Genomic DNA, 16587 nt, shown 5'->3' on the forward strand with positions numbered 1-16587 from the left:
TGCTGGGTAAAAGTGTATTTTAGTTTTTTAAAAAGTCCTCTTATTGCTTAATTTCCTGTATTTCCTGAAAAAAGAATTTTAAGAATCTCGTTTTATGCAAAAAAGGCCGAGCTCTGTTTGTGTACATTATGCTTTCCCTTCTACCCCCACAGCAAACACCAAAGTTAGATAGAATGTGATGAAATTGAAGGTCGGGATCGTAGAACTATGTTCATTTCAAAAGTAATGGACACAGAATGCCATCTAATGCTCTTTAAAAAGTGCTTCAGCTTAAAATGCCTGTATGCACCTGTCCCCTTAGTGCATTCTCCAGTAATAAATGGCTGAAACACCCATCTGTGAGAGACGTCTGTATTGAATCCATATGTGGGATGCCAATCTGGAAAGGGTTAATATGCATATGCATCTCTGAATCAATTTCTTTTAAATTGGTATTGCATACGAATGTATTGTGATTGATATAAATATGAGTATCAGTTTCATGAAATAATTATATATAACCTGGCTTTAAAATAACTATTTTATTTTAAAATGAGGTATTGCATGTATGGTGGTGGTTTTATAGCATGGCTTAATTAATAAAAATAATTTTAACTGATACATGTTGATTGAGATGTATGGTGTGTGTATTGCAAATTTAATAAACTTTGTATAATATAATATAAATCACATGAAACTTTAATAATGTGTTTAATATATTTTCTAAGAGATATTGCTTTTATACTCAAAGTAAGAATTAAAATCTCAGAGCTTCATTTCCTGTGTTTTATATCATATGTTTTATTAAATTTTTTTTCATGTAAAAGTAAAGTTTGATGCCTCAAACATAACCTTTTTTGGCATTCTGTCAAAACGCTTAGAATCATCCAGAAGGGGTTTTAATTACTTGCTGTGGGGCAGGAAGAGGGAATTTATTACCGAAGGAGTAAAAGTCCTTATATCGTGTGTGGGGGGGGGATCCTATGATCACATGCATTTTGCATCTTTGGTTCATGAGCAGAAATTAAGATTTGTATAGATTTAAAACCTGGAAATCTAGCAAGTTGAAATTTTTTTTCATAATTTATGTATTATGTATGAACAATGCATATGTCATCGTTTACTTTAAAATATGAGATCACTAAAAATCATAGAACTGTGTTTTTAACAGAGGTATACTTTTTGTACCATTGAAGAAAATTGCCGATAAGTTTTCACCTCATTTTAGCAGGTTATATCCATGTCATAGTTCATTTAATGTGACATTTGCCAGCATTGTCATCTTAACATTTATCAGTGTTTAGAAGAATATTTTCCATTCCCCCTCGCCTAAAATGAATAATAATGCATATAGATTTTAGTGCAAAAATTAAGAAAAAACCCTCATGATTATTAATTATGATTATATAATTAATTAAATAACTGTAATAGTTATTTATCATTGTATAATTAAACTAATTATTGAGAAATTTCTTTTTTCAGTGTATAATAATGTATTTACATTTAGTCTCAAAGATAAAAAAATTTACATAATAATTATTAATTCTAATTATAATAAATTTTATTTAATACAATTATGCAATAAAATACAACAATTAGTAATCATGATAAAAATTGTGATACAGTAATGTTTGTTTATTACATTTTATAATTTAATTATCTATATAGCAAATTAAAATTTTGAAAACACATGTATTTTTACTATTATATAAATAAAGGCACAAAATTAAGCACAATATAATGAAACAGTTCATTACAAATGATGTTCATATTTCAGCTTAGATTACTTAAAAGAAATTTTTACCTTAATTCCAGGGTGACCGACTCTGCCTGGAATTTTAATGACTCCCTCATATATATATATATGTGTGTGTGTGTGTGTGTGTGAAGCTTATTTTTTTTTAATATAAAAGAAGTAATAGGTGCTACAAAAAATCAAATTATTTGTATTAATTACCATTTATTATGAAATGGAAAAACTGGCATTAGTTATTTCTAAGATACAGTATAGCTTCGGCTAGATTTTCTGTGTTGGAGGGCCATAGATCCGATTTGATAAACTTCAGAGCTGAGAAGAGTCTTTCTACACTAACTTGAGTAGGATGAAGAGCTCTTACTGTTAGGGCTATTTCCTTTAACTTTTCAGGATACATTTTTATAAGTTCTAAAAGAGGTGTCTTGCAAGCACAATCATATTTCTCTATTTCTTCAAAGGCCATGTAGAAATCTTGTTTGTATTTCTTTCATTTTTATATCTAAAGGCTCTTGTTTCTTTGTTTTCATTCGCTTTGCCTTAGCCTTTTTAATATTACCCAAAAATATTTCTCAAAATGTAATTCTTCAGTGGAAAAGGATGATAGAGACTCAATTACATTGTCTGCAGTTTGACTGTCCTGATTCAAATTCTCCAATTGTTCTGAGAATAATTTCATTTCTAATGAAAGTTCCTAGATGACTTTCTTTGCCTTTTTAATTTGTTCGTCATCCAAGAAAATTCGGTGTTTCGGATCTCCATATATTGAACCCAGCAAGATCTTATTGTCTAGCAAACTAGTTTCTCTTTTCTTCATTGAAGAAATGATTCCTTCTGCAATAAACCCTCCATTTCAGAAAGAACAAACATCCCATTCTTCCATTCTCGCTTCCTGTCAATTCTTCAAATTGCAGCTTTTTTATGGCTATATACGGTATAGAAAGAAGAAATAATTCTGCAGTTCTGCAAGATCATTTCACAGTCTTTCTGCTAGTAAAACATTAGGGTTATCTACGTCTCCTAAAAAAGTTCTTAATTCTAAAAACCTTTTCATCATCAAATATGCACTTCTTTATCGTGTGGCTTGATATATAATCTCTCCTTTTCCTGCTCGCTTCCTAAGAATGGCATCAATTTTAGAAGTTCTTGCTGCTATTGCTGCTTACCTAAATTTACCAGTGAGATTTGTAACTAAATGAATCAGTTTAATCACTACTGGCAAATATGACATCCATCCTCCTCCCTTATATTTATTTATTAATAGGTCAATAAAATAGAAAATAACTATTTATTAAAGTATACAGTCCATAAATAAAAATAATAACTCAGCTTGTCATTAAAGTTTTTTCAATTCATTTTAATTTAATTTCAAATTCAAACTGTCCAATGAAAACTGGAGTCGAGTCGACCTATTTTTAGCGACTCTAGCTCCGACTCCTTTTACTCCAAAATCTGCCAACTCCACAGTCCTGCTTAATTCTGTGCTCTTTGAACATTATGAAAATAAACCGAAAAAAATCCCATTTCATGAATAAATCGGTCTGAATTGCACATGTAGCACTCGTGCTCATTACTGCAGTAAAGAAGATATGTGTGAAGGTATTTTCAGTATTTCTTTAATATGTAAATTTTGAATTTCTCCTTCATGCATTAATTTAAAGGAAACATAGATTCTATTTATATATATATCTAAATTATAAAATCACAGATGTATTCACAATATAAGGCTCTGAGGGAATAGAAGTTGCTCATATTAAAAAAAAGTAGTAGCAATCACTTTATTTTTATTTATTGTAGAAACTCAACGTCCACCTAGTAAAAGGAGAAAGCGAAAGTCGTCTGCCACAAATAATGCCAATAGTGCAGGAACGGGTTCTGGCAAAAAGAAAAACATGTCACCTGGGCCTCCTAACTTTTCACTTGCTTCACAGGTTAGTAAAAATGCAATTTATCTCTTTATTTATCTTTGTTTTTAGCATCTGTTTTCAAAATAGTATGCCAGGAATTCGAAATAAGACTGTGAGATAGTTTCCAAACTGTATAACATGAGTTATCGAAGATAGTTGCTTTTCTTTTAGTAGGTCTTCCCTTACAGAAGATGATCATCCCATGTCCAGAACAAAGCATTTCTAAAGTCCAGCAATTTAAAAAACCAGATATTAGGGGGAGATAGTTTTAAAACCAGTGGGGTTAATTTACAGAAGATGAATGCCGATGCTATTAAATTTTTTATGTTAGAATTTGACTAAAGGCAAACTAGAAAGTCATGTTTTAATAACTGTACAATAAAGAAGGATGTTAAAATATGACTTTTTTTTTTGCTTGTATCCGTAGTTAGATTTCTCCAAGATTTTAAGCTTTTACTTTTAGATTACAGTCATATGCCATAATTGCTTAGAAAATATAGATTTCTAAATGAAATCTACTTTCTAGTTTCATAACATATTGTGTTATAACATACTGTTTCTACTGTTTTATAACTACTTTATAACATACTGTAAAGTATTTTATAAATATGCTGTTTAATATGTTATATTTTTCTGAATGCAAATATAAACAAAATGTTTGGTAAAGGGGCAAGCATAAATTTATTTTAATAACTGGAGCTAGGTGAATTTTGATGGTAAACTAGTTACATGAGTAGGATTTCTAAGGTAATATTTGCTGCTTGATTTATTTCTAAAAATTATTATGTATTAAGAAATATATCAATATTTGTGTTTCATTATACTAAATTTTTTTATGCTAATTTCGAAAATTTTTTAGATCTGTTTTTAGTACAAGTAGCCAAATTAATTCTTGTTGTATAAATTTCTGTTCATAATTGAATAAATATTATCTAAATAATAAAAAATATATATTCACATTTGATGCAGTGAAATAAATTAGTTGAAAATTGTTTTAGCCTTATCTGATAAGCCATAACACAGACCAAATGGACTTCCTTGATTTACACCTTTTCAAAATTAAATACCATCTTCCATATTCATTACTTATAGAATACTCATGGCATTTCTTGTTTATTAATTGATTCATAGAACTTTAAGAAAATGTTGCTAATATACAGTTTAATGTGCATAACTGTATGTATTAATAACTCCTGTGTCAAAGACTTGTAATGCCACATAATAATAATTACAGCACAGTTTTAATTATACTGAGTGTATACATAGCTCTTCTGGAGCTTGTTCTAAAAAAGAGATCTTGATAAAAACGTGATATATTTGGTATTCAGACTAAAAGAAAAAGATTAAACAATAATAGTTCAAATAGCAACTAGATCTTACCAAAAATTTATGCGAATTAGGAATTGAAAAACAGAAATTTAGTTTTGCAATATATTTTGAAAGGTTTAAGGTCAAAATCATAAATTTTTTAAAAAGTTAGTATGACTAGTGCTTTTGTAAGGAATTTCCTCGTATCATACAAGCATGTCTTCATGGTATAATTGGAAGCATATCTGGCTAACAACTGGAGGTCCTGAGTTTGAATTCTGGCAATAACCATGACTGATTTTTCACATTTCTTGCTGCAAAATAGGTGTAATGATTCTACAAGGTAGCCGGATAAAGCTGGCCCAGAAAAGTGTTTTTAGAATTTCAGGAAAACACTGCTGTAAGCAGCAGAATTAATTAGAAATTGGAATTGGCAATTCATGAAACAAATATGCCGAATTGTTTGCTCAAGATTTTAAGAATGGAAGTTTGTAGGAAAAACTTCCAGCAAAATATGCAGTGGAAAGCTTAGAGACAAAATGACATGAAACAGACTCTATAGCAAAAAGCAGTTTTCCTATTCATTATCGAGCGCAAATTTAGTGTTAGAATTATGCACATTTTCTGAACCATTTTTATTTTGCCCACCCTGTATAATATTAATATTTTCCCCAAAATGGAAAGATATGTAATTATGGAGGTGTTTGATGTCTAATCTTGGCAATCGCAAGTGTATGTCCCACGTTCTTCAGTAAATGCACAAAAACTATTATCCATTTCATGAAGCACTAGGTTTTGCAGTTCATTTTGCATTATCTTTCTGTGTAATGTTTCAAGTCTTGATCAGACTTTAAAGAATGGTCTCTATCTAATAGTGTAAAAGTTTTATGTTTATATATATTTTTTTCAAGCTAGAATTGAATCTCTTCTGATATATTACATATAAATGCTGCGACTGTTACATACCATATAACTCATATTAAATGTAATAAAGTATTATATTTTCTTGATGTATTTCTAAAGAATCATTCTGAAAAAAGCTAAATGGAAATCTGTATAACGTCCAAAAGAATGAAATGGGATACAGTCTTTGAATCTTTCAAAATACATTTTTTCCAAATGAATAAAAGTGATCAGCCTCAGAACTTACTGTATTTAAGAATTACTTGCATCTTATGATTTATTAACAACATTTATATTCCATTTATGTTAATGGTATGTGTCCACTTTCAGTGTTTTATTTATATATATATATCCTGGCAAGTCCTATTGACTGTATAGTGTGAATTCATAACTTGTTGGTAATTGTAGGAAGCTTATTATTTATCATGGGTTCCTGCTGTATAACTGGACTCTCATAATGAAAAATGGAACTGCTGATGCTGGTTTTACAGGCAAAAGAGTTTTAATAAGTTTTCCATATGCTTGACCAGTTTATTTTCCAGTGTAAATTTCTTGCTGCAGTGATACTTAAAATTTATAATTTTAAGTACACAGGCCATATTATGTATTAATTATGCGCACAGGCCATAATTTATGATTGCCTGACACATGTGATGTTTTAAATCTTTTACATGTCTCTCTGAAACATTTTATGTGGCTGTTGATATCTCCACATTACAGTTTCAACCCATAATTAACTGAAATAGCTTTCACACTGAGTGCATTATTTAAATTTATTGTAAGTAGTTTTGATCATCTGTATTAATAATTTAGTCTGTGTGGTGTTATTTATTTTCCTGAGCAAAAAAATTTACTTCTCTTTAAGTTTTTTCTATATTTCGAGTGATATCAGTAAGATACATAACAAAATTAGTTAATATCTCTTGATTAGAAATGGTTGCAGTTGGTTTTGAGTAGACTTTATTTAATTATAATAACCTCATGTACTGATTCATTATACAGCACATCAAATTTCATTGCAAATATAATTTTTGCTGTGGAAATCTTTTACTTTTGGAATGTTTGAATAATTATGTGAATGTGATCCATAAGTTTGTACTACAGGGTGGGGAAAAATTAGTGTTTTTAATCTTTAAAAGTTTCTGAAAAATTAAAAGCATTTTGTTCCTGTCTTGTCTTTTGTCTCTGTCTAAAAAAGATATATTATTTATCTTACTCATTTTGCACTTAAATTGTATTTCTATTTGAAGAAAATGAAATTTCATTGCATCGTCTTTTATGGTCCAATTAAAACATAAAAGATTAGTTACATAATGTTAAAATTTGTTTTCATAATGAGAGCTAATCTGTTTCTGCTGTAAATTGCAGAAAATTTATGTAGCAAACTTATGTACTGTTTTTGCAAGATTTGCTTTCCATATAAATGTTCATTCTTGGTCCTCTTCTTTTATTTTCACTCTGTTGAAGTCTTTTTATTAAGAAAAACCTATTTTGGGAGGAGGGAAAGAAAGAAAGTTATATCCATTATATTAAATAATAAAATATATGAATTATTTTTTATTGTTAAAATCTTATTTTTATTTTTACTTTTTAAAGTTGAAATTAGGAAATTTTAATTTTTTAAAGGTATGATATTAAATTTTAAATAAAAATTTTGAATTTCTTTTCTATTCTTAGAATCCCAGCTCTCAGCCATAACAAAGTTTCATTGTGGCAAGTATTTTAGTTTTCTTTTTTTTTCTATTGTATTCAGCATTTTGATCAATAATTGATGATCATTTAGGATGGCTTAAACAGTGCACTGATTGGTGCATTTTGAACATAACAGTCAACTTTCATTGCCACAATTTATAAATATTTTGTTTGATTACTGCATGTTTATATATTCAGATATCACATGTAAAACGGTGATAACATCAGATGGAGATTTTGAATTTATTTTATGTTGCATCTGTAGATTATTTTTACACAAAACTGGCTTGTTTTAATTTTTTTTTTTAATTAAGTTATTTGGATTCAGATTTTTTTTATTAAATTAACTACGTATGTTTGAAAGTATTACATTCAAAATAATAAAAGTAGAACAGCTTGTTTTCATACATTTTTCATTATCACTAAAATTACTCTTATAATTCTTAATTTGATATATAAGTTGTACTTATTCAGTTGTAGCAGATGGGAGGAGGGGGGAAAAAAAACTGTGATTTTGTAAGTTTAATAGAAAGGGTGAGCATAAATTTTTAATGACTTTAAGGTGTTATTTACTGTAAACTTATGAGATATCAAAGTGCTCAGCATTTTTTGGAGAGAGGTATATTTTAATTTCATAAAATAACATAACGAATTAACTGAAGCATGTCCATAGTATTTGGGATAGTAAGCTTCGATTTTTTCTGTGTTCATGCATGTCACATATACCATAATCAGGGTAAGCCTGCAGTCTAATAAAATTGTGATTAACTATGTGATCACTAAGATAAGTATTGCACGCAGTTGTATGAAGCACGTTACACATAGCATCACTACTACAGAATGGATCAATTTGGGCCTGTTTCCTTTTGGGCTGTACAAGCATTGGAATATGTTAAACCAAGATTTTGTGATACATTCAAAAGTTTTCAGCATGCAGTTATGGTAAAATGTGCTGGTAGTCTTTGCAAATGTTCATCATGCCTTCCTTTTCATGAACTCATGTTTATTCAAATATTTCATCTCTAAATTTTTTCTCATCTTCAGTCTAAAAAAATTCTTACAGTGGTTTACATTTTATGCATATTATACAGTACATGGTAACTGAGTCTGGAGTAGATGTGCTTTCTAGCAGTCTAAAATGTTATTTAATTAGGTATGAGTGACGAAGGTATATTGGGGATCATACATGTGCATTAAACTTTGGCAGAGCTGAGTGATTTCATATGGGCATAATCATTGGGTGCCATCATTGCAACAGATGAGTTTGTGAAATATGGGCCTTACTGTATGCGCCTACATCAACTGTAAGCAATGTTATTATAAAATATAAATATCTAAAATCTAACATAGCAGGTGAACATAGTATGTAGCATAAAGTACAGTGACTGCCACTGAACCATGTACTTGATGGCAGCAATAACTCAATAGTTTCAAAGTGTCTTTGGAATATTGTTGTTAGTGCCAAAATTGTTATCTAGAGCTGACAGATATACAGAAGTTGGAAAAAATATGGAAACACCAAAATAAAAACATATTGCTGTGACTCTAATATGATGTCAGAAAACCATTAACATTCAAAAGACAGTCTCTGTCACATGCTTGGCATGACATTCGCCAGATGTAAACTTGTCCAGAAGTCGGAAACAGCCCGAAGTAAGACTCATCTGACCAAATGACAGTCTTCCATTGCTCGATAGTCCAGGTTTTATGACTTTGGCACCACTTCATCTTCTGACAGACATTTTTAGTACTAATGATTGATTGGCTTTTGAATTGCAGCTGACCCAAAAGTACCGTACTTGTGGAGCTTCCTTTGTATTGTTTTGGTGCTGACAGGGTTTGCAAGTGCAACATTCAATTCAGCTGTCTTGTTTGTGGCTGTTGTCATCTTCTTTTTCATTACAATTCTCTTTAATGATCGTCTGTTATGATCACTCAACATACATTTTCATCCGCACTGTGATTTAGCAGATGCGGTTTTTCTGGATTTCCTGTATGAGTTAAAAATCGTAGCTATTGTGCTTCATAAAACACCTAACACTTCAGCTGCCTTCGTTTTGGAAGCACCCACTATACGAGCCCCAACAATTTATTCATGTTCAAATTCATTTAGCTCCGACGTGATGCAATCACAATGGCACAGAACACTGTCTCGATAACGAATGACACAACATATTGAGGATGTTGTATATGTGGCGTTCGTGAGCAAACACATCAGTGTCACTAACAACATTTTCAAGAATAAACATTTCAGTTCAAGCATGCATTTTACGAAGTGTTCCTATATTTTTGTCCAACTACTGTAGATTTCCAGTGTCCTATGGCCACTCACAGCACTATCATCAGGGTGGTTAATGCCAGACTTCAACTGCAGTTTTGCAAAACTCAACACCATTGGATTATGGAGCTGGAAGAAAAAGTTCTTTGGCGTGAAGAATCTCGCCACTCAGTCTGGCATTCTAGTAGATGCAATGGAGTTTGGTAAACACTGCATATTCAAGTATATTGTGTGACTTACCAGATTTAATGTTGGAAGCATTATGGTTTGGGTTTGTTACTTGTGATTTGAATGGGTTCTCTAGTTCCTGTGGAACAACACTGTGATGCATCTTGATATTCTTGACTTTCAACATATGGTATCAGTTAAGAAGGAGCCATTTCTATATTAACTACATAATTGTTCTGTCCATAAGCAAGGTTGAGCTTTCATGATTTAAAGAGATGGTTATTGAAAAACTGCACTGGTCTTCAGAGTCTTGATCTTGGAATGTAGAATAGCCAAACCATCTAATTTCAGTATCTGGATTCACTGCAGCGCTCATAGATGAATAAAAGGCAGTTCTATCAGACATATGAGGGGGGACTATTGAAAAATAATCTTCCAATAAGAGTGTAGGTTGTGGCTGATGTAGTAAATGGTAGACTGACATCCTGTTGATATGTGCCACATAAGTCTCTGATTCTAGAGCTGTACCTATTTGGATACATTCAGGAATGTAATGTAGCACAAATCTCTGTCAGAAATCATCTGCAATTGTTTCATTAATTGCTTAATACTAAATGAACAATATTAAAAAAAATATGAATAAATCCCTATCCTGCTGTATAGTTTCATGAAAACTTTCTGATCATCTCTTAAATTATCAAAGTCTGTATGGGCTATTTCAGATAGTTAGCATTCATAAAAGGTTTTCATATTTAATTTGTCTGGGCTTATGAGTAGTGCATAAGGAACTCTATACACAACTTTTTTGCCCATTATTATTTTCAATCCTTGGAAAAACTGTAATAGAGATCACATTTATTGTATGAAAGTTCTTAATCTTGAAATTTTCTATGCATGCATGACTGAAATAATTTATTCCATATGATAAAATTTATGCTATTAAACATACAGAGAGTTAATTTGTGATTGTCCCTTTATATACATTGTAATGGAAGAAACTGAATTTAGTAATAGCATCATTTTCTCAAGGATATAATAAATGTATCTGGCATTATCTATATCTGGTATCTCATAGTTCATGAAAGAGTTGTCATTATGTAATAAATTTATGCACACCCTGTCTGTGGAAAAATGTTACACAGCTATTAAGCTGTGAAGCAGATTTCCCCATTAGTGAATTACCTATGCATATTCGTGATCTAAGAATTTCAGTACTGTTTGTAAACTCAAGTTATATTTTGAAATAATTTTTAATTTAGTTTTATACTTCAAAAAAAAAAAAAAACTTTATTTTTTTTCCCTCATACATATAACATTTAATTTGTTCACAATCATCTTTCAATGTCAGTTGACTGATTTATTTATATAATGATTAAGCCTTCCAGGTGTGTTTTAAATTTGAAAGACAGGTGAAATTGCCAGATCTCAGCAAACAATAAAATAAAAATGCTGTAATACATTAGAAAAATTAGAATCTAATTTCTTTGCTACATTTTGAATTTATTTCTTAGCTGTTACTTTAGCTGAGCTTCTGTTCTGTATTGAGCTGATTAGTTCTTAATAGGCAGATGTTGCCATTATTTGTCTCTCTCTGTTTTGCTATGTACTTTTACAAATTTTCTCATGCAGTAAATATTACCTACTGCACTATCCTTTTTAATTTTCAATATAAAAAATTAGGCTATTCAGTAAAAATCAGCCATGCATGTGCAGATTATTTAAATTAAAAAAACAAATTCTGGCAACTTCACCTGCCTTTTGTACTCCTCCTAACGCTGGAGACTTTAGTTTATTGTGGCTGGAAAGTTTCCAGAATTTGTTTCCACTAAGAATTTCTACCTATCTGTTCTTTTTTAACACATTAATTAACAAATATACCAGAATAGCATGGAAAGTGATTTTTCTCAATGTGACAAAATTTTATTATCATTCAAAAAATTATTAATAATATTAATAAATGCAGCAACAGAAGTGTTTAAACTTAAGTAGAATGTTTTAGTGTTCTTAATAAGGAAATGCAGTTATAAATAATTTATGTAAATTGATAAATTCTATTGATTTATGTTTTGCTCAAGTTCTACCCATAGGAAATCAGTTAATAAAAGTGAGATGAAACTTTTTTTTTTTTTTTTTTTAGTTGGGAGGGAATTATTTTAATCTCTTGGTTCCATAAGAATGCAGTGCATTTCTTTTAAAATATAAGGCACAGTTATTTGGCATAAATATTCTAAATATAATTTGGCATAAATAGCTCGTAAATCAATTAACTGAATATAATAAGTGCTTAAAATACTAACTTAGTAAATGGCAATTCAGTTTTACAAGTAAATAAGTAATCAATAAACTAACAAAAGTTCTAGCTGTATAATTAATTACTTAAAAATGGGTTGAGTGAAAGGAGTAAGTTTATAGAGTTTGACCTTCTTTGGTAGCATAAACTGGCATTAAACTCCTGACTGACTTGAGAATGAATTACCACTGTATTTAAAGTTAACAGAGACTTAACATGGCTCAAGAGGTAGGAATATACTGTCTTACAATTCAAAACCCTCGACTCAAATACTCACTAACACATTAACATTTCTGATTAGAAAGTGGAAAAAAAAGGTCTAATCTAAAAAAAGGTTCATAATCTAGGTCTAAATCATAATAACTGATTAATTAAAATAGTAACAACCCTGCAAGCTCCTTGACCACAATTCAGTATGTAATAGAGAAAATTATCCAATTCCAACGAAAATTATTCCTTTTTGCATGGCTCAAATGTAACAAAAAATAAATTTGCTAACTTCTGATTGTCAGATCCAAACAGGAGGACAAAATATTTCCAGGAAATTAATAGAATTAAAATAAAAATACTGTTAAATCCAAAAGTATTAAAATTTAAGTACAATATTTTTTAATATTTAAAGGTGTTCATATCACCATGCCATATTGTATGTCAATGTAATTAAGATATACCAAGATTTTCCCTTATCTGCAAAATCTGGGAAAGTCAGGGAAATTAAAAATGTATGTGTTAGGGAAAATCAGAATTTCTCTCAAATTCTGGAAAAACTTTTTCAAAAGTTATCTCAAATAATAAATCTGCAGTTTTTTTGTGAAAGAATATGAATGATGGTTTATATCTGCAAAAATTTATTTTACATGCATTGTGATTTATTACAGTATAACATTCTTTAATGTATAATTTTGTTACAAACATAGATCAAAAGAAATTTCGTAGAGATAATATATATATATATGTTTTCAGACAATTAAAAAAATACTAATTGTCTGAAATTTTATTACTTTAATCAAGCAAAAAATTAATTAACTAGAAATATTTAAAATTTTTAATTATCACAAACAATGCTACAATGTAATTATGTGCCAACACTGAAGCTTGCCAGTGTTTACCAGGACATACATTTTATAAGATCCTCTGGAAAAAAAAAATTCTTAAAAAATAAATAAATTGATCAATATCTTTTGTCATAATCTGCATAAAATGCTTCTCAGTTAATCTGTTAACATTAGAAATATTTTCCTCAGATGTTATTTTTAGTTAAGTAAAATTACAAACCGTTTGTTCCTGTGAATATGATGTGCAGTTTTATAAGTGGGTCAGTTTTTGTCATATATTTTGTCATTTTCCCCCAGAAATGTAACATTTTCTTAAATGTAAGTATAGCGACTGGATAGTGTATAAAAAGTTAGATTTCACAAGTTCTGTGAAATTAAATTTTTTGATTAAAAATGCCAGAATAAGAATATTTGCATCATTTAAAGCATTTTTTGTAAGTGGTTGACAAAATTATGGTGAGGTAAAGATTTTTTGGACACAGTACAAGTATGTACAAGGTTTAACAGAATTGGGGATAATTTTATGAGATGATGGAACATGTTATATAAAAAAAGGATTTTATAATGCAGTATATGTGATGAAATGGGAAATCCAAAACTCTAAAAGAACATCAAAAACAAAAGGTCAGTTTAAAGGATATTTACAAGAATTGTTCGAATGAATGACCAGAAATTGCAATATTTGGATCATCACGGTGACAGGTTTTGTTTACGAGATGTAGATTGACTCTCCTGAAGACCCTGTCCACGGTACAGTCAAAAGTCGTTAATTCAGACACCCATAATTCGGAATGATCTATAATCCGGACCTCAAAGCTAAAAACTTTCTGCGCATGCTCCGCGTTGACACATGCACATAGGCGTTTACGCGTGCGCGTAAGACCTCTTACCACTGCGCATTTGCATGTGCGCAAGCGCAGAATACGTTTTCACGTGCGCGTTTTATGTATAACGGATGGTGTAAGCTAAAATTATATAATTATGTATTTCAGTTAATGTTGATGATTGCGTTGTTCCTTAATTTTCAAATTGGATCCGGCTTATTATTTTTTGCAGACTGTAAGAGCAATACTAAAAAAGTAAACTTGAACTTTCGATTATGTCAAATAGAATTTTTGATTCTGGAGCTCCCAAAGGATCGTACAAAACGAAAGTATGTTTCGATGTCCATCAAACAAAAAGTGGAATTGCTGCAAAAAATGGATAAAGACATGAAAAATGTGACAGAGAGGTTAGTGAAAACGAAAAAATTTTGATTGACAAGTTAGTCGGTATTCTCGGCACAGCAATTAACGGGACTTGAACAGCGGAACTTTGTAAGTGAACAAAAAATTATGTCTGTTTATAGAATTAAAGAGAAAGTATTATCACATAAAACGAAACAACTTACATTGAAAGAAATGTTTAATAAAGTAAACAAATAAATATTAAGCTTTTTTTTTGTAAATTTTGATACCCTTTAGATCATAATTGTTCCTTATTTCATAAATTACGGTTTCATATTTTTAATTTTAGAATTTCTGCATGCCATCCTACGCGATTTAAACTGATGATCTATAATCCGGAATCGCCGAAGTCCCGACAAGTCCGGATTAACGACTTTTGACTGTATTAGCCTTGCTGCTGCATAACAGAAGCTTCAGTGTTGGTGGTTCGTTTGAGCTAATCTTGTAAATATCTGTGATTAAAATAACTTTTCATTTTCCATCAACATTCACATTCCACCTTGTTACTTTGTGGTAGAACTCCACCTTGTTACTTTGTGCCAGGTTCTACCACCATGTAAAGTTTGATGTTCACACAATCCTGTTGCACCTTGTATTAGAAATCTTTCATTTGCTTCATAGCAATAAGTAAGATAAAATATGTTTTTGTAATGTTTTTTAGTTATTGCATTGTATTTTGTGGGGGAGGAGTATATAATTAATTCAAAGATGTTTGGTCAGAAAAAATTAACCGATTTTCATTGAGAATCCTGTATGTAAAGTAAAATATTTAGAATTTTAAATTATTTTGAAAACTTGGAAGTAATGCATTTGAATTTTAAAATGTTACATATATATATGTGCTGATTAAAAATTATTGAAATTGTTATTAAATTTATTGCAGGATGTTATGGTAGTTGGGGAACCTTCCCTTATGGGAGGGGAGTTTGGAGATGAGGATGAGCGTCTCATCACTCGCCTGGAGAACACCCAGTATGATGCATCAGCTGCAGCTGCTAATGGATTAGAAGATGGTGATGAATTTTCTGGAAATCCGGTTGGTTCTGGGCCAAATCCTGGTGGAGGGCCCCCACCTCCCTCGTGGTCTGGAGCTCAACCTAATCAGCCTCCTGAAAGAAATCAGACCGGAGGTCCTGGGTCTGTACCACAGCCACAGAACCAGGAAGATAAGAAACCCTCTCCAGCTATCAGTCAATAGGCTGTCATTCTTAAATGTAACAATAAACGTTTGCGGAAGGATGATCATGTGACCGTCACCACATGACTTAAGTATTAGCAGCTCTTCCACGAATTCCAGTAAACTGTTTTTCCTGACTTTTAAGTGTGTTCTTCAGTGAACATGTAGTATAGCAACAACATTAGATGTTGTATCCTCTCCTGAATAGTGGACAACTGTACAAATACAAACAAAGTGCATCGTGTTTGTTGTTTTTATGCTGATTTTACTCCTGCTTGCAGGATTTTGTTTCAAACTGGTGGCAAGATTTTATATTGTGGGTGATTTTATTTTCGCTGCAAATTTAAAGGATGTTTTTAAAATCATGGTACATCTGAAATATGTAGTTGTAATCATTCTGTTTCCAGGTAAAAAATTTTGCTGGTATATCATTGTATATTCTCATAGTGACATTCATATTTATGGTTTAGACCTGCATTAATATCCTTTAAAATTCAACTTAACTGTTAATAAATCAAGTTCCAAATTAACATTACTTCTTTAATTTTCAAGTTTTTATATAATATGAACTTTTTGAGGTTAAAGTATATAAAAAGATGAGATTTCTACATTTTTAGATGATTCCTTTTATTCTGCTGTATATAGATAGAAACATATAAACACGCATCCTTTAATTTTGCTGCCATCTGATGTTACTTTTTATACACAAAATTTAAACTTTAGACCAAATATCAGTGTATTGTGTATTTATAACTGGCTTTTGTGGTATGATCATATACAATGACGTAGTGAAATTGTCTTGAAAAGTAATAAAGTTATTTTGAAAAAAATTTTTTTGTTGAGTAATATCA

General features: G+C 30.5%; 1 protein-coding gene across 3 annotated transcripts in view; it reads left to right on the forward strand.

The window, feature by feature from the left end:
• LOC118181206 (LIM domain-binding protein 2-like) overlaps positions 1 to 16043 on the forward strand; it is a 190862-nt gene extending 174819 nt beyond the window's left edge. For all 3 annotated transcript variants that reach the window (XM_085814052.1, XM_035350283.2, XM_035350284.2), the window contains 2 exons: positions 3530 to 3663; positions 15443 to 16043. In XM_085814052.1, the coding sequence (XP_085670178.1) occupies positions 3530 to 3663; positions 15443 to 15757 (449 nt within the window). In that variant the 3' untranslated portion in view covers positions 15758 to 16043. The remainder of the gene's footprint in view (positions 1 to 3529; positions 3664 to 15442) is intronic.
• The last annotated feature ends 544 nt before the right edge of the window (positions 16044 to 16587 follow it).

The sequence above is a fragment of the Stegodyphus dumicola genome, chromosome 3 (assembly GCF_044657685.1).
Source record: "Stegodyphus dumicola isolate Sdum_Otavi_A_Nest chromosome 3, ASM4465768v1".
NCBI lineage: Eukaryota > Metazoa > Arthropoda > Arachnida > Araneae > Eresidae > Stegodyphus > Stegodyphus dumicola.